This window comes from Mercenaria mercenaria, chromosome 8, assembly GCF_021730395.1.
Source record: "Mercenaria mercenaria strain notata chromosome 8, MADL_Memer_1, whole genome shotgun sequence".
In the NCBI taxonomy this organism is placed as follows: Eukaryota; Metazoa; Mollusca; class Bivalvia; order Venerida; family Veneridae; genus Mercenaria; species Mercenaria mercenaria.
In genome coordinates, this window is record NC_069368.1 from 6,825,427 (window position 1) to 6,851,049 (window position 25,623).

General features: G+C 36.2%; 2 protein-coding genes across 5 annotated transcripts in view; both read left to right on the plus strand.

Annotated features, from left to right (window-relative positions):
• LOC123523129 (zinc finger protein basonuclin-1-like) overlaps positions 1–8,027 on the plus strand; it is a 71,504-nt gene extending 63,477 nt beyond the window's left edge. For all 4 annotated transcript variants that reach the window (XM_045300778.2, XM_045300779.2, XM_045300776.2 and 1 more), the window contains one exon: positions 352–8,027. In XM_045300778.2, coding sequence (XP_045156713.1) covers positions 352–2,979 — 2,628 coding nt within the window. In that variant the 3' untranslated portion in view covers positions 2,980–8,027. The remainder of the gene's footprint in view (positions 1–351) is intronic.
• A 6,569-nt stretch (positions 8,028–14,596) lies between these two features.
• On the plus strand, positions 14,597–23,791 carry LOC123565886 (involucrin-like). Its single transcript, XM_045359658.2, has 4 exons — positions 14,597–14,735; positions 15,621–15,757; positions 22,638–22,844; positions 23,606–23,791. The coding sequence occupies exons 2-4, from the start codon at positions 15,657–15,659 to the stop codon at positions 23,652–23,654; spliced, it is 357 nt and encodes a 118-aa protein (XP_045215593.2). The 5' UTR covers positions 14,597–14,735; positions 15,621–15,656; the 3' UTR covers positions 23,655–23,791.
• Positions 23,792–25,623: the final 1,832 nt, after the last annotated feature.

Genomic DNA, 25,623 nt, shown 5'->3' on the forward strand with positions numbered 1-25,623 from the left:
GACATGTCATGCGCAAGATCCAAACCCCTAGCTCTAAGTTCAGTGTCACACAAGTCAAAGGTTAACACAGTCTGTTTCTTGTCTGGTCCATAACTGCCATTTATCAAGGGATTTGAAAATAATTTGACACAAATGTTAACCATATTGGGAAGGTGTGTTGCGCTTATGACCCGGGTCTCTCGGGTCAAGGTCACAAAATGATATATACCTAAGCTATTCTGGCATATTTTGCGCAGACTGTAGTATTCTTGGGCAGGCTTCGGGGGCATTTGTCACTAATAGTGACAGTTCTTGTTTTAGAAATGTTTTTAAAAACTTGTTCTACTTAAACATTTTTCTCATTCTTTTCAGGAGACTTCGGGTCGTGTGTTGGACAAGTGGATTTGTGCGACAAGGGAAGAGGAGTTCATCATTATGCAACAGTTTCTGAGATTCGGGGAAACCAAATCTATAGCTCAGGAAATAATTCTGCAGGATACGAAAGAGCGCCAAGATAACTACATCAAACAAACTACCAGAAATGAATCTGAGATTAAAAAGTTTATTGAACGAAGTAACCTGTCTATGCAAAATTTGATTCGTCCTTTTGATGTAAGGAATCTGTTTGGTGCCCGGCTTCCATTCATTGGACCAGCAGGAAGCCGATTGCTTAGCCCGCCGCTCCCAGGATTTTCTACACCATCATCAAGTCCTAGAGATCTTCGTCCCCCACTGATCTCGGTAACCTCAACAAGTCCTATAGCTACTTCACCGCTAGGCCGTCTTCAGACTATGCAACCATTTGATTACAGACGCGAATCTGCGAGTCCAGCTTCAGTAAGTCCTGGTGAAAAACAACAGTCAAGATCTCCCAAGAGTGATAGCCCACAAAATTTAAGCATAACATCTGCACAGTCTACACCACCTCATACGCCATACACACCTCATAAAATGTCGGACATAGAGTCTCCGTTAACACATCATCTGCCCATCATGCCACCGTCAGTCAGTATGGGAGGTCCTGCTATGGTCCTTCCTATGCTTCAGAGACATCACAATGGTGACGAGGGTGTCATTAACTTTTCTCTCAAAGAGGACCAAGACTCTTTATATAGTGACAGAAAAAATAAACATTTACGTAAATCATCTAATCCAATCAAAAGGAACTGGATACCAGATCCAAGCTTCGGAACATCCATGATCGGACCAAACGGTAAAAAGCGTGTGCTCTGCTCCGCATGTAATAAGACATTTTGTGATAAAGGGGCTTTAAAGATACACTACAGTGCTGTTCATCTGAAAGAAATGCACAAATGTTCAGTAGAAGGCTGCACAATGATGTTCAGCTCTAGGCGCAGTCGTAACCGTCACAGTGCAAACCCGAACCCCAAACTTCATATGCCGCAGAAAAGACCAAAAATACCAGATGGTGCTAGACTTATTGATGATGGATCAAGTCAGTCACAAAAACGTCAACTCTCCACACCTCCATCCATGATGATCTCCCCTTCAGGGGTATCGGGCAGTCCAGTCAGTTTAGCCGAAAGTCCAAATCAGCGACCATTCTATGTTGATCCCAATATTCAGATGCCAGTATTCCCCACTGCAGCGAAAAGACTTAAACTAGACAGCGATGATGAAGGGCCCAAAGATCTAAGTCTGCCATTATTGAAAAGTGGACAGAATTCACGAGAAACAAGTCCTGGAAATGCCAGTCTGTCTCTTGTCCCTGAACATATGCTAGAAGAATATCAGAATGCCATGAAAGAGAGCTTAGAAGACGTAAAAGAAGCAGAAATGAATGATATGGTATCTAACAATTTAGCAGGACCTGCACGATCACAAAGTAGACGAAAGAACATCCCAATTCGTTGTGCACAACCATCAGACTCCTATGTTGAATCAGCGGACCAGAAGGATCAACAGGGTACACTTGATGAAAATAAACATAATGAGAATGATTCCAAAGAAATTGACCACATCAAAGAAAATCGGGTACCAAATGATAACGAAAAGGAACAGGGGGAACATTATAATGAAGATGATATTGACAGTAATAGTTCTGATGTTGAAGATGCATCAATGGATAAAAGTGAAAATAAACTGATTATTGATGATAACTCTGATGATGATGATGATGAAGACGATGATGAAGATATAAATGGAAAAGATACTGGTGAGGTATTAGACTTTGCTATGCATATGCCAGAAGGAATGGACTCAGAACAGTTTTTAAATGCATCTGGACAAGATTCAAACACGTCTATGGGATCAAATGATTCAGTAGATATGTCAAAAAGTAATGGTGAAATTATGAGTGAAGGAGAAATACCTATTGACAAAGAGAATCCAAAACAGTGTGTCTCTTGTGGTAAGACATTTTTAAATATATTTGGTTTAAAAATACATTACAAAAATGTGCATTTAAAATTGATGCACACATGCACAGTTGATGGCTGTAGTGCATCGTTCCCTTCAAAGAGAAGTCGAGATCGCCACAGTTCAAACCTGAACTTACATCGCAAGTTATTGTCTACAACGGAGGAACAAATGTCAACTGAAGATGCGGATGACAATCAGAATTTTAGAGCCGACATCATTCAAAAACTTTATGAAAATCAGAACTGTAACCAAAAGGAGTTGAAAAATCAAAGTTTAACAAATGGTGAAAATAATCACAATGACTATGATATGAAGAAAAACGATGTTGAAGTTAAAGTCTCAGAAGAAGAAAATGGCATTGATGATGATGACGAAAGAACTAATAATGAATCACATGCTGATAGTGAACAAGCTACATGTAATATATGTGACACGGACTTTGCTGATGAAGAGACACTGCAAAAACATATTGACTTGAAACATGCAAGTGATAATGTCTCTGCTGCAGCGAAAAGCTTAGATAAAGTTTCTCCTACCACTAGAAAAAGCAGACGACAAATGGGTCATGATGGCTTCCATAAAGCTCTTGGCTCAAGTGACAAGGCTCTGATAGTGTAAAGCATACGTTATTTTTAGTACAGAGTTTATGCCTTGGCATGGTACTGTCGTGAAGTCTTAAATTTAAGTCTTAAGCCATGGCATTCACTGTGAAGGTTTAAAGCAAAAAAAGTGCTGTCTGTCTTCTAATGTAAGTAGATAGCACCTTTTTGCATTACAACCCTGAAATTTTGATTTAATTTTTATTTCATGAATTTGAATGAATATATATACATTTTGTCAAAAAATACTCCGGCATAAAAAAAACTTTAGTGCAAAAATAATTTCATTCTGTGATGAAAAAAAGGCACAAACTTGAAAATTTTGCTATTTGATGTAATTTTTTAGCATTAGTGGGCCAGTATGTGCAATGAAGTAATATTTGATATATTTAGTACATGTTGTAACAGTATATTATCAACATTTGTAGTATTTTCTATCTTTAGAATATCTTTTGATGCTTAAGTATTGTGAATTTATATTTGTTGCTTGGTTACATTATAAATGGAAAAAAAAACTGGACATAAAAATGCATGAATTTTCAACTAGTTTTTAACCAGCTAGTCAAAACAATTAGCTGAAAGGTTATAAAACTGATTTTAGAAACCTTACCACTGGTCAGTTTTAAAACTGTGCTCAAAGTCAGCCTACCAGATTTTAAGGAATGATTTTCTTATTAAGCAGTATAATTGTGGACCATTTTGTAAACATTTTGGTGAGCTGTGTTCAGTGATTATGTCACTGCTTTTTTCTTGATGTATAAAAGTTTTATAGATTACAGTGATATTTATGGTTCGGACTTATTTATACAATTCACAGTTTCAGTTACTGTATTTACCCATCTATAAGACTATCTGTTTATAAGACGGGGTACCTCATTTACTTCAAAATTGTCAGTATTTTGCAGCCTGTTTTATAAATACCTTAGGTCAAGGACATTTATTAACTTATTTGACAGGACAACACATTAGATCAAATTTTTAAGGAAAAAATCCTTGTCTTACAGGCAAGTTTATACAGTGAGAGCTATGCAATACAGTATAGAAGTTTTATATGTTATGTGCTACATACATATTACTAATTAACACACGAAATGTGCTATTATAAACATGTGTATTATTATGCAATTTCATTTTGTAACAGTATTATTTTACTGCCAGTAATAATTTTATCACCTGATTTACAATTATGCAATTAACTCAGAATGGAAGTTTGTGTTTTGGCGTCTTTAGGTAGACAAATTTCATACCCTTTCAAATTATGCAAGTTGTATACATTGTGTATTAATACTATTTTGAAATAAAATCGTACCTATTTCAAAGCTAAGAGATCTAGTTTAACTTGTTTTGCTTTTTCTATTTATAATATATATATTATCACCCATTGGAGCTACTGATAATCATTTTTCAAAAAGTTGGCACTTATTTGATACTGGAGCCGATGTTTTTAAAAACTTTTTTCAATTTAGATAACCATCTGCATGAAACAACTTCTACCTGAATAATAATGCATTTTTGTACCTCTGGATTTATTTTTTAAAAATACAATTGCATTTAATAAGGATTTTCAAAAATGTTGAACATGTTATTCAATTAATGTTTCCTGAAGTTAGTGATATTTATAGGTAGTGGCCTGTATTGACAGTCTGTAATTTCTGTTTGATTAGATATTCTTGTATGCATAGATGTAACTTATACGCACAAAAGACTTATCCTTCAAGCTGAGGAATGCTATAATTGTACAAAAATACATTATCAAATGGAAATTACCAATTTTCATTAGGGGTCTGCTACAAAAATGTACCTTAAAAAGTGCTCACCATGTTTATGCAGTCAGACAAATTTTATCAGCTCACGGGCTGTGTTCAAGTAAAGTAACGTGGAGTTTAGGCAGTAACGTGGAGTTAAGGCAGTATAATATGCAGATATATTAATTTATGTTTTTGTTATGTAAGCTATGCACATATTGTACATGTTTGTTATCATTGTGTTTTCAACTATGTATTGTTTACTTTTAGTGCCAAAAGACTCAGGTTGATATTTTAAGTGTTGCAATCTTGTCTCTGCATTTTTTGTTGTGTACATAGAGATTTTGTTTAGAGCTCAATATTTTATCATTTATAACATTGCTGGATAAAAATGACTTTTTGAATTTTTTCTTTCCCAGATCATTGTTTTTGGGAGTAAATTTTTGATAAAAGGAATTTTGTTTATGAATTTCAGAATGGAAAAGAAATTTGGAATGCAAGAAATCTTCTTAGCTTTAGTATGTTATTACACCTTTATTGAATGAATATAACCATTTTAAACATTTGTAAATAATTTGCTATGCAAATGAAAATTTAAAAATCTTACAAACTGACCATTGCCTAAGCAGTACATTTGTAATATGTAATTATTTCACTATTTTCAAGTCAAAATATGCAGTGTTCATAATATTATCTCATGTAAATAAGATTGAGGTACAGATAAAAGTTTTCATTGAAAATATCCTAACCTGCATTGTGACCTCCCCTTACAGTAGAAACAACTAGGGGAGGTAATCTTTGCAGGGAGTTTGAAAATATCCAAATCCTCCTTTACAGTAGAGACTGCTATGTGAGGTAGTCACTACAGAGAGTTTGAAAATAATCAGATCTTCCACATAATGATATCCCACTACAGTTGGTACTGCAAAGGGAAGTTATCTGTGGCAAGAAAAAATATCCAAATCTATGCCCGCCCGCTAAGCTCAGTAAGGAGAGCGTTGGTCTACAGATCGCGGTGTCGCGAGTTCGATCCCCGGGCAGGGCGTATGTTCTCCATGATGATTTGATAAAAGACATTGTGTCTGAAATCATTTGTCCTCCACCTGTGATAATTCATGTGGGGAAGTTGGCAGTTACTTGCGGAGAACTGGTTTGTACTGGTACAAAATCCAGGAACACTGGTTAGGTTAACTGCCCGCCGTTACATGACTGTTGAAAAACGGCGTTAAACCCAAAACAAACAAACAAATCCACATAGTGATCTGCCCTTACAGCAGATGAAACTGAACAGTTTATTTCAGCGTTAAAGAATTATATGGAATCCAAGGGAACAAGCAGCTGGAATGATTTCTCTTAATTGCCAAATAGATAAATATCAAACTGACTAATCCTTTATTAAGCAAAGCGAAATTGTTTAAGTGCTTTTTGATCTACATTTATATATAATAATTGAGCCGCACCATGAGAAAACCAACATAGTGCGTTTGCGATCAGCATGGATCCTGCGCATCCGCGCAGTCTGGTCAGGATCCATGCTGTTTGCTTTCAAAGCCTATAGCAATTAGAGTAACTGTTAGTGAACAGCATGGATCTTGACAGACTGTGCGGATGCGTAGGTTGGTCTGGATCCATGCTGGTCGCAAACGCACTATGTTGGTTTTCTCATGGTGCGGCAAATATATGCACTTAGACCACTTCTGATCTGACCCCTCCTAATGTTATATCCAACTTGTGTTTAAGTATATGTAAATTTAATATGTCCTAGAATGATCTGGATTATTATAAGGAAATTTTATTTGAAAACTTAGGTCTGTACCAAAGAAGTGTAAATAGTATAGCACTATTTTGTATTTAACGTTAAAAGCATGCTATGTAGTACTTTCATACACGTTTTTTTATTCTATACAAAAGGTAATGCACTCGGTGTATTACAAAGAATTCACTTTGTTTCTATGCAAATGTTTAAAGCGCTAATTTCATTGTAGAAGTACAATATGAATAGCTGGCGTTCATTAGACATGTTTCAATATGCATATTACTATATACATTAGTCTTAGTAATTTCACTCGTATTAATATGTAATAGATTTCAAATTTTACATACATACACTGTCTTTTTTGCTGCATTTGAGAAAAATATATTTACAGTAAATGAACAAAAAAATGTATGCAGTTTTTGATAAAATTTTGTTAAGAATTTATTTTTTCTTCAAAGGTTACTTTGTATATTTCTTAGTGGGAACTGTAAAATAAAGCACAAGGTTATTGTTATTGTAAGCCATGAGCTGTTAGCATTAGTCATGAATTTAAAATTGTAAGCTATGGATTACAATTCTGAACCATGAGTTATTACTGTAAGGCATGAATTAATATTGTAAGTCATGAGTTACAAATGTAAGCAATGAATAACAAGTGTTGGCCATAAATTACAAATATAGTGTACCATTAAGGCATATAAGAATTTTTTTATCAAGAAAAAAATCTGGCTTAAATAAGTGTGGAAAAATGAGAAATATGTGGGAATAAATAAAATAAACAAGTGATGACTATGCAATATTGATACCGAGGATTATTGTGTTGGTGCGCCGTAAAACCCAGATAAATAAATAAATAAATTTACAGGAACAGTTATTACTACTTTTAAATTCCTAGCAGGGATGATCAGTGAACCATTTCTCGACTCAAATGTTATATAACATATCTTAAAAAAAACCAGTGCAATAAGTAGCCAACTTGCCATCACATTATCCTAGTATATATTCGAATCACGGCTTTCGATATTTTCATGATTCATGTACCATTTGAATTCTAAATGTATATGTAAAACTTGTGATTTAATATACGATTTGAAAATCATTTAATACACTTACTAATCTAGCAGTGTTGTGTTCTTTAATAGGAAGTTGCTAGGGATCGGGTAACTGTTTTCTATATCATTATTCTGCCGAAACATGGAACCGGATCCTTAGCCATTTCCTGAGAGATCCGGTACCAGTTCTCTTGACCATAAGTTGGCAGAACCTTCGAGAATCTGAGCCCTTTCCTTAATTATACAGCAGGCGTTACATTTAAAAGGTACCCTCTAGATCATCCTTCTGCAGAACGGTACCGGATCTCTGGTCGTTTCTGTTGTATACATCAGACATGACACTGGAAGGTGTAGTTATATTTTCGTCCATGATATATTTATTCTATTAAGTTTACATGCATGCCAGTTCAAAATTTATGTTGTAAAATTGTATAGATGTTATTACTGTATCAACAAAAGATCAGTTCTAGAAAATTGTACAATATATTAGAATAAACATTTTTATGAAACAATATCTTTGTATTTTTTATTTGCCATAGTCTGACAATTATATGCCAATAACACCATTTGTCAGATGTATTTCGATTTGAAAAGGCGACCTATGTGTTTGGTTTCTTTACCAGTAAAAGTAAGTACTTGTTCTATGCAAGTAAATAAACACTCCTTTTTTCTTTTGTCAGAGTCATAAGGTAGCATCTCCATTGAAAATAATCCCTAACCCTTGTTACATTTATTAGGTAACTGCTTAATGGAAAATTATCCCTCACCATTGTCAGATTTATTGGGTAGCTGCTTCAAGGAAAATTATCCTCGCCATTGTCAGATTTATTGGGTAGCTGCTTCAAGGAAAATTATCCTCACCATTGTCAGATTTATTGGGTAGCTGCTTCAAGGAAAATTATCCTCACCATTGTCAGATTTATTGGGTAACTGCTTCAAGGAAAATTACCCATCACCCTTGTTTGATTTATTGGACAGCTGCTTCAAGGAAAATTATCCATAATCTTGAACGATTTATTTGGTAGCTACTTCAAGGAAAATAATACCTCACCCTTGACAGATTTATTAGGCACTGCTTCAAGGAAAATAATACCTCGCCCCATGTGGTTCTGGGACAATCTGTGTATGAAAAGAATTTGAACCACTGCCTTACCCTTGCAAGATCGTAAGAGGCGACTAATAGGGTCTTAACACTTGGTTTTGCAGTAACTGTGATTCCAGCAGGTATGCAAATTTTGATTCCATACCTCATGTTTTTATTTCGATGTAAATGAGATGTGGAACCAAAATTTATAGTCCTGCTTGGCGCCATATAACCTATACTGTGTTGGTGCGCCGTAAAACCCAAATGAATAAATAATACCTCACCCCTGAGAGATTTATTTGGTAGCTGCTTCAAGGGCAATTACCCCTCGCTCTTTTGAGATATTTTGGGTAGTCGCCTCCGCAAGATTTATTGGGTAGCTGTTTCAAGGAAAATAACCGCTCGCCCTTTAGAGATTTATTGGATAGTCGCCTCTGCAAGATTTATTGGGTAACTGCTTTAAGGAAAGTAACTCCTCGCCCTTTAAGAGATTTATTAGGTAGTCACCCCTGCAAGATTTATTTGGTAACTCCTTCAATAAAAATAACCCCTTGCCCTTGAGAGATTTATTGGAAAGCTGCTTCAAGGAAAATTACCACTCTCCCTTGACAGATTTATTGGATAGCTGCTTCAAGGAAAATTACCCCTCGCTTCTGCCAGATTTATTGGGTAGCTGCTTCAAGGAAAATAACCCCTCGCTTTTGCCAGATTTATTGGGTAGCTGCTTCAAGGAAAATAACCCCTCGTTTCTGCCAGATTTATTGGGTAGCTGCGTCAAGGAAAATAACCCCTCGCTTCTGCCAGATTTATTGAGTAGCTGCTTCAAGGAAAATAACCCCTCGCTTCTGCCAGATTTATTGGGTAGCTGCTTCAAGGAAAATTACCCCTCGCTTCTGCCAGATTTATTGGGTAGCTGCATCAAGGAAAATAACCCCTCGCCCTTGGCAGATTTAGTGCGTAGCTGCTTCAAGGAAAATTACCCGCTGTTCTTGCCAGATTTATTGGGTAGCTGCTTTAAAGAAAATTACCCCTCGCCATTGTCAAATTTATTTGGTAACTGCTTCAAAAAAAAATTACCCCTCGCCCTTGCCAGATTTATTGTGTAGCTGCTTCAAGGAAAATTTATCTTTCGTCCTTGACAGATTTATTAAATAGCTGCTTCAATGAAAATTACCACTCGCCCTTGACAGAGTTATTAGGTGACTGCTTCAAGGAAAATTATCCCTTACCATTGTCAGATTTATTGGGTAGCTGCTTCAAGGAAAATAATACCTAACCCTTGACATATTTATTGGGTAACTGATTCAAGGAAAATTACCCCTCGCCACTGCCAGATTTATTGGGTAGCTGCTTCAAGGAAAATTTACCTTTCGTCCTTGACAGTTTTATTAAATAGCTGCTTCAAGGAAAATTACCACTCGCCCTTGGCAGAGTTATTCGGTAACTGCTTCAACGAAAATTATCCCTTACCATTGTCAGATTTATTGGGTAGCTGCTTCAAGGAAAACTACCCCTCGCCATTACCAGGTTTATTGGGTAGCTGCTTCAAGAAAAATTGCCCCTCGCCCTTGATAGATCTATTGGGTAGCTGCTTCAATGAAAATTACCCCTCGCCCTTGACAGATTTATTGGGTAACTGCTTCAAGGAAAATAACCCTTCACCATTGAAGATTAATTGGGTAGGAAAATACCCCTCATCCTTTACAGATTTATTGGGTAGCTGCTTCAGGGAAAATTACCACTAACCCTTGACATATTAATCAGGTAACTGCTTCAAGAAAAATTATCCCTCACCATTGTCAGATTTATTGGGTAGCTGCTTCAAGGAAAATTGCTCCTCGCCCATGACAGATTTATTGGGTAGCTGCTTCAAGGAAAATTACCCCTCGTCCTTGACAGATTTAGTGCGTAGCTGCTTCAAGGAAAATTACCCGCTGTCCTTGCCAGATTTATTGGGTAGCTGCTTTAAAGAAAATTACCCCTCGCCATTGTCACATTTATTTGGTAACTGCTTCAAGAAAAATTACCCCTCGCCCTTGCCAGATTTATTGTGTAGCTGCTTCAAGGAAAATTTATCATAGGTCCTTGACAGATTTATTAAATAGCTGCTTCAATGAAAATTACCACTCGTTCTTGACAGAGTTATTAGGTGACTGCTTCAAGGAAAATTATCCCTTACCATTGTCAGATTTATTGGGTAGCTGCTTCAAGGAAAATAATACCTAACCCTTGACATATTTATTGGGTAACTGATTCAAGGAAAATTACCCCTCGCCATTGCCAGATTTATTGTGTAGCTGCTTCAAGGAAAATTTATCTTTCGTCCTTGACAGTTTTATTAAATAGCTGCTTCAAGGAAAATTACCACTCGCCCTTGGCAGAGTTATTCGGTAACTGCTTCAACGAAAATTATCCCTTACCATTGTCAGATTTATTGGGTAGCTGCTCCAGGGAAAAATACCTCATCATTGACAGATTTACTGGGTAACTGCTTCAAGGAAAACTACCCCTCGCCATTACCAGGTTTATTGGGTAGCTGCTTCAAGAAAAATTGCCCCTCGCCCTTGATAGATTTATTGGGTAGCTGCTTCAATGAAAATTACCCCTCGCCCTTGACAGATTTATTGGGTAACTGCTTCAAAGAAAATAACCCTTCACCATTGAAGATTAATTGGGTAGGAAAATACCCCTCATCCGTTACAGATTCATTGGGTAGCTGCTTCAGGGAAAATTACCACTAACCCTTGACATATTTATCAGGTAACTGCTTCAAGAAAAATTATCCCTCGCCATTGTCAGATTTATTGGGTAGCTGCTTCAAGGAAAATTGCTCCTCGCCCATGACAGATTTATTGGGTAGCTGCTTCAAGGAAAATTACCCCTCGTCCTTGACAGATTTATTGGGTTGCTGCTTCAAGTAAAATTATCCCTCGTCCTTGACAGATTTATTAGGTAGCTGCTTCAAGGAAAACAATACCTCACACTTGACAGATTTACTGGGTAGCTGCTTTAAGGAAAATTACCCCTCGCTCTCGACAGATTTATTAGGTAACTGCTTCAAGGAAATTTATCCCTCGCCATTGCCAGATTTATTGGGTAACTGCTTCAAGGAAAATTGTCCCTAACAGTTGAAAGATTAGGTAGCTGCTGAACGGAACTTATTCCTCACCCTTTTCAGCTTTATTTGGTAAATAATCCACCAAACGTTCAAGACAAAATCCATAACCCTGATCAAATTAATAAGGGAGCTCCTTCAAGGAAAACAATCCCTCACCTTTGTCAGATTGATAAGGGAGCTCTTTCAAGGAAAAAAGTCCTTCACCTTTGTCAGATTGATAAGGGAGCTCCTTCAAAGAAAACAGTCCCTCACCCATGTCAAATTGATAAGGGAGCTCTTTCAAGAAAAACAGTTCCTCAACATTGTCATATTAATAAGTGAGCTCTTTCAAGGAAAACAGTCCCTCAACATTGTCATATTAATAAGGGAGCTCTTTCAAGGAAAACAGTCCCTCGCCCTTATAAAATTGATATGAGAGCTTTTTCAAGGAAAACAGTCCATCAACCTTGTCAAATTAATAAAGGGAGCTCTTTCAAGGAAAACAGTTCCTCACTCTTATAAATCTAAAACTGTCCCTCATCCTTGTCAAATTGATAAGGGAGCTCATTCCAGGAAAACGAAAAACAGTCCCTCACCATTGTCAAATTGATAAGGGAGCTCTTTCAAAAAAACAGTCCCTTGCCCTGGTCAAATTAATAAGGGAGCTCTTTCAAGGAAAACAGTCCCTCACCCTTATAAAATTGATAAGGGAGCTCTTTCAAGTAAAACAGTCCCTCGCCCTTGCCAAATTGATAAGGGGGCTCTTTCAAGGGAAAGTCCTTCACCCTTGGCAAATTGATAAGGGAGCTCCTTCAAGGAAAACGGAAAACAGTCCCTCACCCTTGTCAAATTGATAAGGGAGCTCTTTCAATGAAAGCAGTCCCGCACCCTTATAAAATTGATAAGGGAGCTCTTTCAAGGCAAACAGCCCCTCACCCTTGTCCACTTGATAAGGAAACTCTTTCAAGGAAGGCAGTCCCTCACCCTTGTCAAATTGATAAGGGAGCTCTTTCAAGGAAAACAGTCCCACCCTTATAACATTGATAAAGGAGCTCTTTCAAGGCAAACAGCCCCTCACCCTTGTCAACTTGATAAGGAAACTCTTTCAAGGAAGGCAGTCCCTCACCCTTGTCAAATTGATAAGGGAGGTCTTTCAAGGAAAACAGTCCCACCCTTATAACATTGCTAAAGGAGCTCTTTCAAGGAAAACAGCCCCTCACCCTAACCCTTGTCAAATGGATGAGGGAGCTCTTTCAAGGAAAACAGTCCCTCATTCTTATAAAATTGATAAGGGAGCTCTTTCAAGGAAAACAGTCCCTCATCCTTATAAAATTGATAAGGGAGCTCCTTTCAAGGAAAACAGTCCCACGCCCTTGTCAGAATTATCGTGTACTCCTTCAAAGAAAATTATTCGTCGTCGTTTTCAGATTTATTTTTCCCCGTCCTTAAAAAAATATTGGTAAACAACTTCACGAAAAACTATCCATATCTCGAGGCAGATTTATTGGGAAGTTGCTTTAACGAAACATGTCATTTATCCATGTCCTAGCCCGGGTAGTTGTTTCACGGAAAATAATCCCCCTCCCTTGTCAGATTTATTGGGCAGCTGCTTCAAGGAAAAACTTCCCTCTCCCTTGTCAGATTTATTGGGTAGCTGCTTCACTGAAAACAATCCCTCTCCCTTGTCAGATTTATTGGGTAGCTGCTTCACGGAAAATAATCCCTCTCCCTTGTCAGATTTATTGGGAAGCTGCTTCAGGCAAAATAATCCCTCTCCCTTGTCAGATTTATTGGGTAGCTGCTTCACGGAAAACAATCCCCCTCCCTTGTCAGATTTATTGGATAGCTGCTTCAAGGAAAATAATCCCTTCCCTTGTCAGATTTATTGGGTAGCAGCTTCACGGAAAACAATCCCTCTCCCTTGTCAGATTTATCGGGTAGCTGCTTCACTGAAAACAATCCTTCTCCCTTGTCAGATTTATCGGGTAGCTGCTTCACTGAAAACAATCCTTCTCCCTTGTCAGATTTATTGGGTAGCTGCTTCACTGAAAACAATCCTTCTCCCTTGTCAGATTTATTGGGTAGCTGCTTCACTGAAAATAATTCATCTCGATTATAATTGAAATAATCCCTCTCGTGGCTGTGAAAATAATCAGACTGATACTGTCTTCTTTGTGATACTTTAATGTCACATCTACCCGACCGTTACGTCACAAAGTTCGGTCGCTGCTTTATTATACTACTAGTATCCCTGTTTCATAACAAATATGTTGAAATAGGCAGTATAAATGCACATACTAATTCACCCTGTCCATTTTAGAATCTTGAATTTGAACCTCTTTGGGACGTTACACTGTCCATTTATATCTACTCGTGAATTTTTACGTTGAGCGCCATTGTAACAGACTGAAGACCTGGAATCGACCTCGGGACCTCTCACACATAAGGCGGACACTACCGCGTAGCTCAAACAGTGCACTCTTAAACTCTACCCTAGTGCTCCTATAAACACTTAATAAGTACACTATGGCAGCTTTCATTAGGGCGTAAGGCCCGGGCTAACTGTTATAACGTGACGCGCTTTAGGATATTATTTCCATCGTTTGAGTCTTCTCGTCCTTTAACGTCAAGAGTTTTCGTTTACCAAACGCGAAACATCGTAAACCTTTTAGTGGGTGGCATCGCCTACATACGGAACGGTCTAATTTCATTAATTTTGGCAATTTCGAAATGTACTCAAAATTTAAAAGAAGATGTTCTGATACATTGAATTTTGTATTATTAAGACTGAACACCTGATCCACCCGTTTTGGTCGTCACATTTATACGTAAAATCGATTTTGGATCATCTGATTTTTAATCGATACTGTATTTGTGTTATATTTAGCTTTGTATTGAATGCATTTTAAGCATGTAGACACGGATATAAACTATTTCCTTTATCAAAGAATGTATATACATACAAACTTTTCGTACTGCTTATAAATATTTTTTTTTGTCTCGCAGAAATGGATTTTACGGAATTATTTTGGACCAAAAATGTAAGTTTTCCTTATACATGCATTTTATAAAAATGTTTATGAAGTTCGTTTGTTTCGGTTTAAACATAAAGTTAATAAGTCATATTTAATATTTCAAAGGTTTCAAACATCTTAAAGAAAGCGAAATTTCCAGTACATATCTACAGTCTGTAAAGACCACCCTTGGTAAATGAAAGAAATTACGTTTGTTTACAGGTGCTTTCTAAATACAGATAAATGTACATGTGACCTTTATAATCAGGTTTTATAGCAGTTCCCGTCTTTAACACAAGTTTTATTGTACTTTGAAAATTTTAAGACAAAGTAACAAGTCACGATATTTAAAGCGAATGTTGACAATTGGTTAAAATACTTTTATTTCTATTTAAATGTGTCACAAACTTTCTAGCCTTTAAAACATTTCCATTTAAATTCAGTAAAATAGTTTTCACATTAACTTTACGTGTTATCATTAAAACCATTTCAAATCCAAGATATTCGAGATAAGTACTGAAAAAATAGATATGGCGAAAGTTCATTAAGCAATTCGGCTTAACTGTTCAATATCAGTGCTTCATCTGTAATTTTATAATTTGGCGAAACTATATTAAAATGTTCGACCTAACCGTTCAAGATCCATGCTTCATCTGTAATTTTATGATTTGGCGAAACTATATATTAAAATGTACGACCTAACCGTTCAAGATCCATGTTTCATCTGTAATTTTATGATTTGGCGGAACTATATTAAAATGTTAGGCCTAACCGTTGGATACCGTTCAAGATCCATGTTTCATCTGTAATTCTATGATTTTGCGAAACTATATAAAGCTCGGCTTAACCGCTCAAGATTCATGCTTCATTTGTCTAATGTAATGGTTATACATGTATGTTTTTGTTTTTCAGAATTGATTCTGAAACCTTCAAGTACTGAAGAAAAAAATGGCGCGTAACCTGATTATGGGTTACTATTACTGTAACCTCGGCCACAGCCACAGTTCTGACACAGAGGTCATCCAGTGCAATAATATGGAGGAAGAAAAGTTAGCAACGTTACTTTTTAATCCTTTTTATATTTCATACAGAGTTGTCTTTCTTACAATTCTGTTGTGAGTTCTGGAGTCTTTTCTTCTACTGCGCTAGTATTTATAAAACGACTATTTCAAAGAAATTTCAAGTTTGATAATAAAGATGTCCAATGCGTATTTTACACTAAAATAGTTTACTTTCTATGGTGGCTGATTTCTGCCATTTGACGTTTTCGCCCCGCGGTCCCGCCGAGCGAAAACACGAGAATTAACAAGTTAAAATGGCGGGGACACGGGGCGAAAACTCGCTATATAGCAGGGGCGAGGAGCAAAAACACGATAATTTGCGGGGTTGCGGGGCGAGATAAAGTAACTGGTATGTCGGGGGGCGCGGGGCGAAAACACGATAATTAGCGCACCTTTCACACCTCGCCCCCCGACATTCTAGTTACTAAATCTCGCCCCGCGACCCTGCTAATTATCGTGTTTTCGATCCGCACCCCCATTAAATAGCGAGTTTTCGCCCCGCGACCCCGACATACCAGTTACAAAATATATTGCCCTGTGACCCCGCTAATTATCGTGTTTTCAATCAGCGTCCCCGCTAAATAGGGAGTTTTCGCCCCGCGCCCATGACATTTTAATTTGTAAATTCTCGTGTTTTCGCTCGGCGGGGTCGCGGGCGAATACTCGCTATTTATCGGGGGCGCGGAGCGAAAACACGATAATTAGCGGGGTCGGGGGTGAGATTTAGTAACTGGAAAGTAGGGGCGCGGTGCACTTGACGTTTAAGTAGCGCTTATTATCTTGTTTTCGCCATTTTAACTTGTTAATGCTCATATTTTCGCTCGGCGGGGTCGCGGGGCGAAAACACGAAATGGCAGAAATCAACCACCATAATTTTCAGATACATTTATTAACTTTAGATGTAGAAAATCCTCTTCAAATGAAATTTACTTGGCTAAATTTAATATACATGTATAAACACATTTAATAGAGCTGCATTTACAACTAAATGACATGTGCAACAGTTATTTGTTAAAAGGCACTGACCTCCAGATTTGGCTAAAGGTAATCTTTCTCTCAAATTGAACTTTGGTCATATTATGAACATTAGAATATGAGTTTTTTTCCTTAAATATCATAAAAATTCCAAATCAAGAAAAAAAAAAGATGACCTTGTCGGGAATCGAACCAAAAGACATTTTCCCGTCGTCGTAACCAATAGAGCTATAGCGGAATTAGTGAATTATGACTTCCCTGTTTGATATTTTTCTTTGTTTCAAAATATAGATATTTATAATCGAGGCAGTTTACCTGGAGTAAAAAGGTTTACAAACGCTTTTCAATTTTCATCGTTAAAAGTAGTAAAAACAGCAAATTCTCATGTGTTTCCGTAACATATAGTTTGTCAGTAATTAAGTTTTAAAGCCTTCTTAACAAATATAGCATTTATTTCCAGATATCTAAAAAAAATAAATAAATATGTGTTGTCGAATGATCTGGAGGCCTGTCCCTTTTGGTCCGAGAGCTCACGCACTTTTATTGCAACAATTGAGACCAAAAGAAGTTTATACATTTTTGGAAACAATATTTCATATCCTCCATGAAAACCCATTTCTTAAGTGTCAAAGCCGTGCCTATCTATATCTTGTTCACTTATGTTTGTGATAGAGGAGGTAAACCTCACTTGTAAAAATTTAGGGGGTAGGGTAAAGTTTACGTCTACTAGTTTTTTCAATGTTTAATTACAGTAGCTATATGATTGTCAGTAAATGTATATATGTCAACCAATGTCAGCAAAAAGAAATTCATCAAAAAATAATGAAGGGCAAACTTGATATTTAAGGTCAAAGGTCAAATTTATGTACAAATCACAAAAATTTGTATATTTGAAATTTATTTTTATTCTTAAAAATTAGTTTGTTATCATAAGTCACTCAGCTTTATATATGTAATGTGTATATATCAGTCAAAGTCAGAAATGCAAATCTTATTGCAAAATGTCAAAGCCAACCCTAATAATTGAAGGTCAAAGTTCATTTTCATGCAAAAATATGAAAAATGTTACATTTACTTTTTCTAACGTTTTTAATATGTATTCACATTGTTAGTCACTGAAGTTAATTCGTTTTAATGTCTGTATGTCAGGCAAAGTCAGCAGTGCAAAGGTAACCCCAAAACTGCCAAGGGTAAAGATTATATCAAAGGTCAAAGGTCAAATTTGTGTGAAAAATTGCATGAATAGTTTCCTGTTTGAAATATAACAGCTATTTCTAATCATTATTTGTAATTGCTCGTGCTTTATTTTAATGTATATATGTCCCACAATGTCAGTAATAAAGATATCGTCTAAAATCAGACAAGTTAAAATGTGATATTAAGGGTCAAAGGTCATTTTCAAGTAAAAGAATGAAAAAATAGCTCTTTAACTTTTCTTCTTGTTAATGATATTTTGTCGATATTAATCAACAATATTAGTTTATTTTAATGTATAAAAAGTAGGCGATGTCTGGTATGCACATATTTTTTCAAATCATTCAAGGGCAACCATAATATCAAAGGTCAAAGGTCAAAAAAGTGAGTAAAATGTTGCAATAATATCACCTGTTTGTAATAATTTTTATTGTTTAAAATTACATGTATTTGATTTGTCATTTTAGTAACTGATCGTTGTTCATTTTACTGTATATATGTCAGACGATGTCATGGAAGAGAAAATAAGTCAAGGTCGAACCTGGCATTAAAGGTCAGGGTCATATTTTGTGTAAAAGATCAAATTTACCATACTTACTCATTACTTTGTTCAAAAATAAAAGCGCTTGTTAGAATTTTCTGTTAGCAATTTATTTTAATGTATACATGTCAAACAAGGTAAGGAATGTAGGTCTTATCCAAATAAGACAAAGCCAAACCTATTATCAAAGGTCAAAGGTCAAATTTGCGTGAAAATTAGCCAAAAAAATCAGTATTTTTGCAATGATTTTTCATTATTTTTTGAGGTATTTCAAAACTATTAACTTATTATTATTCATTTTAAAGTATATATAACAGATGATATCATTCTTGAAATAATAATAAAAAATTAGTCAAGGTCAAATCTGACATTAAAGGTCAAAGGAGAGGGCCTTAAAAAACTCGTAATTATGAAAAAACTGGCTGGAACAAGTTGGGGAGTAAATGCAAAGATTCTCTGCAAGTCTACACAGGCAACGTACGGCCCATAGCAGAGTACGCATCAACCTCATGGGTAACTGCTTCCAAAACCAGTAAAGATAAATTGGACACGGTTAAATGTCAGGTTTGAGGATAATCCCGGGGCAATGAGACAACTCCAATAAAATAAATGGAAAAGACAGCCAACCCTGAGCCATAAGAGACAAGGCGAGAGTGCAAAGCTTTTGTGCATGCAGAGAAGGCAAAGAGACTACCACTCCACTCAAAACACAAGAGCAGAACCAAGAACAGACTGAAAAGACAGAGTCTTAACCATATCGTCAAAAACTACAAAAAGGGAAAGCAGCAGCACTGGACACAGAGGAAGAGCCGCTCGAGCCCCCAATGAATGGGTTCCTAGACAATGTGCTCCCAAGATCAGATTGGAGGTGCCAGGAGTAGAATTAAAGGGAAAGCAACATCAGGCTTACCAACAATCTCTTACGCTAGAAATGATCAATAACCGCTATCCAGCACACTTTTGGATCCAAGCATATACCGATGGATCAGTGGAAAGGGCAGTTCGGAAAGCTGGGAGTGGTGCCTACATCAAATTTTCAGACAGCTCCTCCTTCATACTCTCTCATCCAGTCGGCAAGAGATGCTCCAACAACAGATCCAGATCCAGATACATGCCCTCACATCGGCGACACTCGAACTGTATGAGCGAGGAGAAAAGGGACAATATATTCCTAACAGACCCCAAGTCAGCTCTTCAGGCTCTCTCAGCAGTTCCATCAGACAACTTAATTAGACATCTGTTGAAAAACATCAATCTCCTGCCTGAGAGCAACAATGTAGCATTTCTATGGATTCCTGCACATGTGGGCATAGCTAGAAATGAAGCTGCGCACAAACTTGCAAAGACAGCAACCAGGCAAATACAGCCCCAACCTCCAACTTCATACAGAGAAGCTCAGACTCTATGGAAGAACAGCTTTGCGCCAGACTGGAAGAACATAAATGGAGGTTACCTGCCAAATCAGGACTGTCTACACAAGCTAAACAGCCAATTAACTGTCTTCCGTCTGCGCACTGAAGACTGTGGCCTGAGAAAACATATTAAGAAGCTGGGAGTTGCAGAGAAAGCGAAATGTCAGTGCGGATCAGAGGAACAAACACCGTTTTACATTCTGCAGAGCTGTTCCTATCTGGAAAAGGCACGCCAGAAAGTTTGGCCAACAGACATCCCATCTGAGACCAAGCCGTGGAGAGATGCCAGCGACCTGCAGAATACGGTGCAGTTCATTGCCGCATCTAATCATAATAATATAAAACGGCCATAAGAAGATGGAAGGCAGTAAGGAAGTAAGTAAGTAAAGGTTAACACTAAAATGAATTAACATCAAGTTATAACAAGATATGTTTGAATAAAGAAATAAAATAACAGTGTTATCTTTTGAATTTATTACCCAAAACTGAATTTTAAACTTTAACATCAGGGCTGATCTACACTCATGACTTAGGATATCATCTTTGTTGATATACATGTATGAAACTTCAAGGAATAACCACAAGATATTAATAATGACAAAATACCTTTAAACAATGAAAAATATTGCAAAAATGCTTTTTTTTGCGATCTTTCACGCAAATTTCTCCTTTTACCTTCGATATCCTTTACCAATAACTGTTTTTGAAATTAGATCTGCATTGCTGACATTGATTTACAAATAAACATAAGACAAAATTATTTTCAATGAACAAAATGACAAGATAATATGTAACGAAGAAGAAATTAAAAATGCTGTATTTTGAATTTTTACAAGAAAATGACATTTGACCTTAAATGTCAGGTTTGACCTTGACTTATTTTTCATTATTATTTCAACAGTAATATTGTCAGTTGTATATACTTTAAAATGAATACTGATCAGTTTAACTAGTAGTGACAAAAATAACCTACACAATAAAGAAAAATCATTGCAAAATTCTAGTCATTTTGCGAATTCTTACACAAGTTTGACCCTTGACCTTTGATAATAGGTTTGCCTTTGACTTATAAGAATAAGACCTACATTGCTGACCTTGCTTGATATGTAATCATTAAAATAAATTGCTAACAGTGAATTATAACAACAAGCTATTTTTGATCAAAGTAATGAGTAAGTTTGGTAAATTTTGTTATTTTTTATACAAAAGTGACCCCTGACCTCCAATACCAGGTTTGACCTTGACTTATTTTCTCTTCCATGACATCGTCTGACATATATACAGTAAAATGAACAACGATCTGTTACTAAAATGACAAAACAAATACTTTTAAACAATAAAAATTATTACAAACAGGTGATATTATTGCAACATTTTACTCACTTTTTTGACCTTTGACCTTTGATATTATGGTTGACCTTGAATGTTTTGAAATTATATGTGCATACAAGACATCGCCTAACATTTATACATTAAAATGAACTGATATCGTTGACTAATATCGACGAATATTATCAACAAGAAGAAAAGTTAAAGAGCCATTTTTTCATTCTTTTACATGAAAATGACCTTTGACCCTTAATATCACGTTTTAACTTGTCTGATTTCAGACGATATCTTTATTACTGACATTGTGGGACATATATACATTAAAATAAATCACGAGCAATTACTAATAATGATTAGAATTAGCATTTATATTTCAAACAGGAAGCTATTCATGCAATTTTTCACACAAATTTGACCTTTGACCTTTGATATAAGCCTTACCCTTGGCAGTTTTGGGGTTACATCTGCACTGCTGACTTTGCCTGGCATACAGACATTAAAACAAATTAACTTCAGTGACTAATAATGTGAATACATATTAAACAGATGAAAAACGTAAAGGTAACATTTTTCACATTTTTGCATGAAAATGAACTTTGACCTTCAATTATCAGGGTTGACTTTGACGTTTTGCAATAAGATTTGCATTTCTGACTTTGGCTGTTATATACACATTACATAAGTAAAACTGAGTGACTTATGATAACAAACTAATTTTTAAGAATAAAAATAAATTTCAAATATGCCAATTTTGTGATTTGTACATAAATTTGACATTGACCTTAAATATCAAGTTTGCCCTTCATTATTTTTTGACGAATTTCTTTTTGCTGACATTGGATGACATATATACATTTATTGACATTAAGATAGTTACTGTAATTAAACAGTGAAAACGCTGGTAGACGTAAACTTTACCCTACCCCCTAAATTTTTACAAGTGAGTTTTACCTCCCCTATCACAAACATAAGTGAACAAAATATAGATAGGCACGGCTTTGACACTTAAGAAATGGGGTTTCATGGAGGATATGAAATATTGTTTCCATAAATGTATAAACTTCTTTTGGCCTCAATTGTTGCAATAAAAGTCCGTGAGCTCTCGGACCATTTAAGAAGCTTACTGTTTTTTAGTAGCAGTATATACTTATACTGTACAGAGCTATACATGTATTATGTATGTACTATCTTAAACCTAACACACAACATTGTTTGTTAATCATTTATGTTTACAAAGGTACTATGATGTAATTGTTCGTATTTATATATATAAATGCAGATAGCAAGGAATGATAATCGAAGTTCTTGGTACATATTCTGCAATGGTCATTAAAACTACAATAATGCACAAACAGTAGTGAAAAATAAAACGTGCTATTGAACCCATACCGTAATACAACTATGTTTTTTCTTTCAGGAAAAAACGCGAACATAACTTACAGAAAGAAGGCCTGGAACACAAGAAACAAGAGCAAGAAAACGAAGCACAGAGAATACACCTGGAGCAGAAGAAACTGGAATTGGAACATTTAAAAATGGAGCAAGAGAAACATCGAGAGAGAATGAGGCATGAGGAGCAGATGGCAAAAATAGAATTGGAGAAAATGAAACTTGAAAACCAAAGGTAAGATTGAATTAGAGAAAGAACATTAAAGATTTAGTTAAGACAAGTAATAAAAGTTGATGAAACAAGGCAAAAAAAAAAAAAAAGAGAAAAAAAACGGCGAAAGATAAGTAGAGAAAAATTAGGACAGCAAAAGGTAGGGATGGATTGCAGGTAGCATCTTTAATGTCGGGACTAGAAAAACATGGCCAGGAAACACATGACGATTCATGAAACAAAAAATAGGAAGAGAGAACTTGAAAATCGAAAGTAATGTTGAATTTAAGATATAATACATAAAAATCCGATAAGTGAAACACCGAGAAAGAAAAAGAATATAAAATAGATGGCGAATTTAGTGATACTTTGTAGCTTAACGTAAGGCTTGGTTGGAGACTTATTGTACGAATAGAAAAATATCCACGTTGTTAACGTGAAAAAGGCGTCTTTTTCATATTGCAATACACGAAGCAGACATCTTTGTGTATCTTGCAATTGATGATAGCTACCTTTTTAATATCCAAGACTTGTATACCATAATGTGTACACGATTTGGGAAAATGGTAAATGAATAAAATGTGTAAACGGAACAATCATAGCAACGTTTTTTAATGAAAATACGATGCAAACCAGGTTAATCTACATCAGAATACCATTTTACTTGCCTAGCCTAATGCTTCGTGCAACTACTTCTTTGTAATGTAGGATGAGTGTAAAATAACCAAGGTGGAACATTGACTAAACAAGTACAGAATTAACAAATAAACAACTTTTCTTTTCAGGAACGAGTCAAAGAAACCGCCTAAATCCAAAGTGTGTGCAGTTTCCTAGCAACAGCCGGATCGTCATCAGTCGAGAGTATCGCCAAATCTATGAAGATACAAATAATTTTTTTACCTTTAATTGTTGTTATGGTTACTTTATATTTATTTTGCTCATTTATTCATAAAGAAACGCATTTCATTTTACGAGACTTTTAGTCATTTATGTCTTGTTAGTACAGAATTTGTATTCTTTGTCATTCACATTGTGGAGATGAATTATCAGTGCTTGGTTCTTGCTTTACTTATTTAGCATGATTATGCACTGTAGGCTCTCAAGGTAGTGGGTAACTGTGGCCAGAAGCTATTGTGCAAATAGAGTTTAGATACACTGAATGGCAGTTTTATGTGCAAAAATGTACGGATTAAACGATTTAATTGGCCATGAACTAAAACAATACACAGTTAAGGAAAATAGACCGCCTATACCAAATGTCATGCATATAAGACTTTGGGCTGTAACAAAAAGAAAAACAAAACAAGAGGGCCACGAAGGCCCTGTATCGCTCACCTGATCTATTGCCCTAAAGATCATCAAGATCAACATTCTGACCAAGTTTCATTAAGATATGGTAGTAAAAGTAGCCTCTAAAGTTTAACTAGCTTTTCCTTTGATTTGACCCGGTGACCTAGTTTTTGACCCCACATGACCCAGATTCAAACTTGACCTAAATATCATCAAGATTAACATTATGATAAATTTTCATGAAGATACAGTCATAAATGTGGCCTCTAGAGTGTTAACATGCTTTTCCTTTGATTTGACCTAGTGACCTAGTTTTTGATCCCCACCTGACCCAGATTTAAGCTTGACCTATAGATCATCAAGATTAACTTTCTGACTAAGTTTCATTGAGATATGGTCATAAATGTGACAACTACAGTGTTAACAAGCGTTTCCTTTGAGTTGACCTGGTGACCTAGTTTTTCACCCCAGATGACCCAATATCAAACTCGTCCAAGATTTTATTGAGGGTAACTCATTAAGATTGGGCCAAAATTGTGACCTCTAGAGTGTTAACAAAGCTTTTCCTTTGATTTAACCTGGTGACCTAGTTTTTGATCCCACCTAACCCAGATTTGAACTTGACCTATGGATCATCAATATTAACATTCTGAAAAAGTTTCATTTAGATATGATCATAAATGTGGCCTCTAGAGTGTTAACTAGCTTTTCCTTTGTATTGACCTAGTGACCTAATTTTTGACCCTACATGACCCAGATTCAAACTGGAACTTGAGATTATCAAGATTAACATTCTGACCAAGTTTCATGAAGATATATGCATAAATGTGACCTCTACAGTGTTAACAAGATTTTCCTTTTATTTGACCTGGTGACCTAGTTTTTGACCCCAGATGACCCAATATCAAACTCCTCCAAGATTTTATTTAGGGTAAAATTCTGACCAAGTTTTATTAAGATTGGGCCACAATTGTGACCTCTAGTGTTAACAAGCTTTTCCTTTGATCTGACCTAGTGACCTAGTTTTTGACCCCAGATGACCCGATATCGAACTCGTCCAAGATTTTATTGAGGGTAACATTCTGACCAAGTTTCATTAAGATTGGCCCAAAATTGTGACCTCTAGAGTGTTAACAAGCTTTTCCTTTGACTTGACCTGGTGACCTAGTTTTTGACCCCAGATGACCCAATGTCGGATTCGTCCAAGATTTTATTGAGGGTAACATTCTGTTATTAACATTAGGTCAAAATTGTGACCTCTAGAGTGTTAACAGTCAAATTGTTGACCACGGACGGACAGACGACGGACACAGGGCGATCACAAAAGCTCACCTTGAGCACTTTGTGCTCAGGTGAGCTAAAAGGCCGGTAAAGATTGCTGACATTGAATCACTAGCCTTTCACCAAAGTTGGTTCGAAATCTCACTTGGGGTGTAGAATCTTTCATGTAAGAAATTCACCAAGTCTGGTCACGGTAGTAGGTACATGTTCATTCTTGAAACAAAGCTCGTAG

What these genes read in the sequence shown, in the direction of transcription:
- LOC123565886 (XM_045359658.2), top strand. Translation starts at nt 15,657, where the DNA reads ATGGCGCGTAACCTGATTATGGGTTACTATTACTGTAACCTCGGCCAC. An exon ending in AATAATATGGAGGAAGAAAA is followed by an intron (nt 15,758 to 22,637) that starts GTTAGCAACGTT and finishes TTTTTCTTTCAG; the next exon opens with GAAAAAACGCGAACATAACT. An exon ending in ATGAAACTTGAAAACCAAAG is followed by an intron (nt 22,845 to 23,605) that starts GTAAGATTGAAT and finishes TTTTCTTTTCAG; the next exon opens with GAACGAGTCAAAGAAACCGC.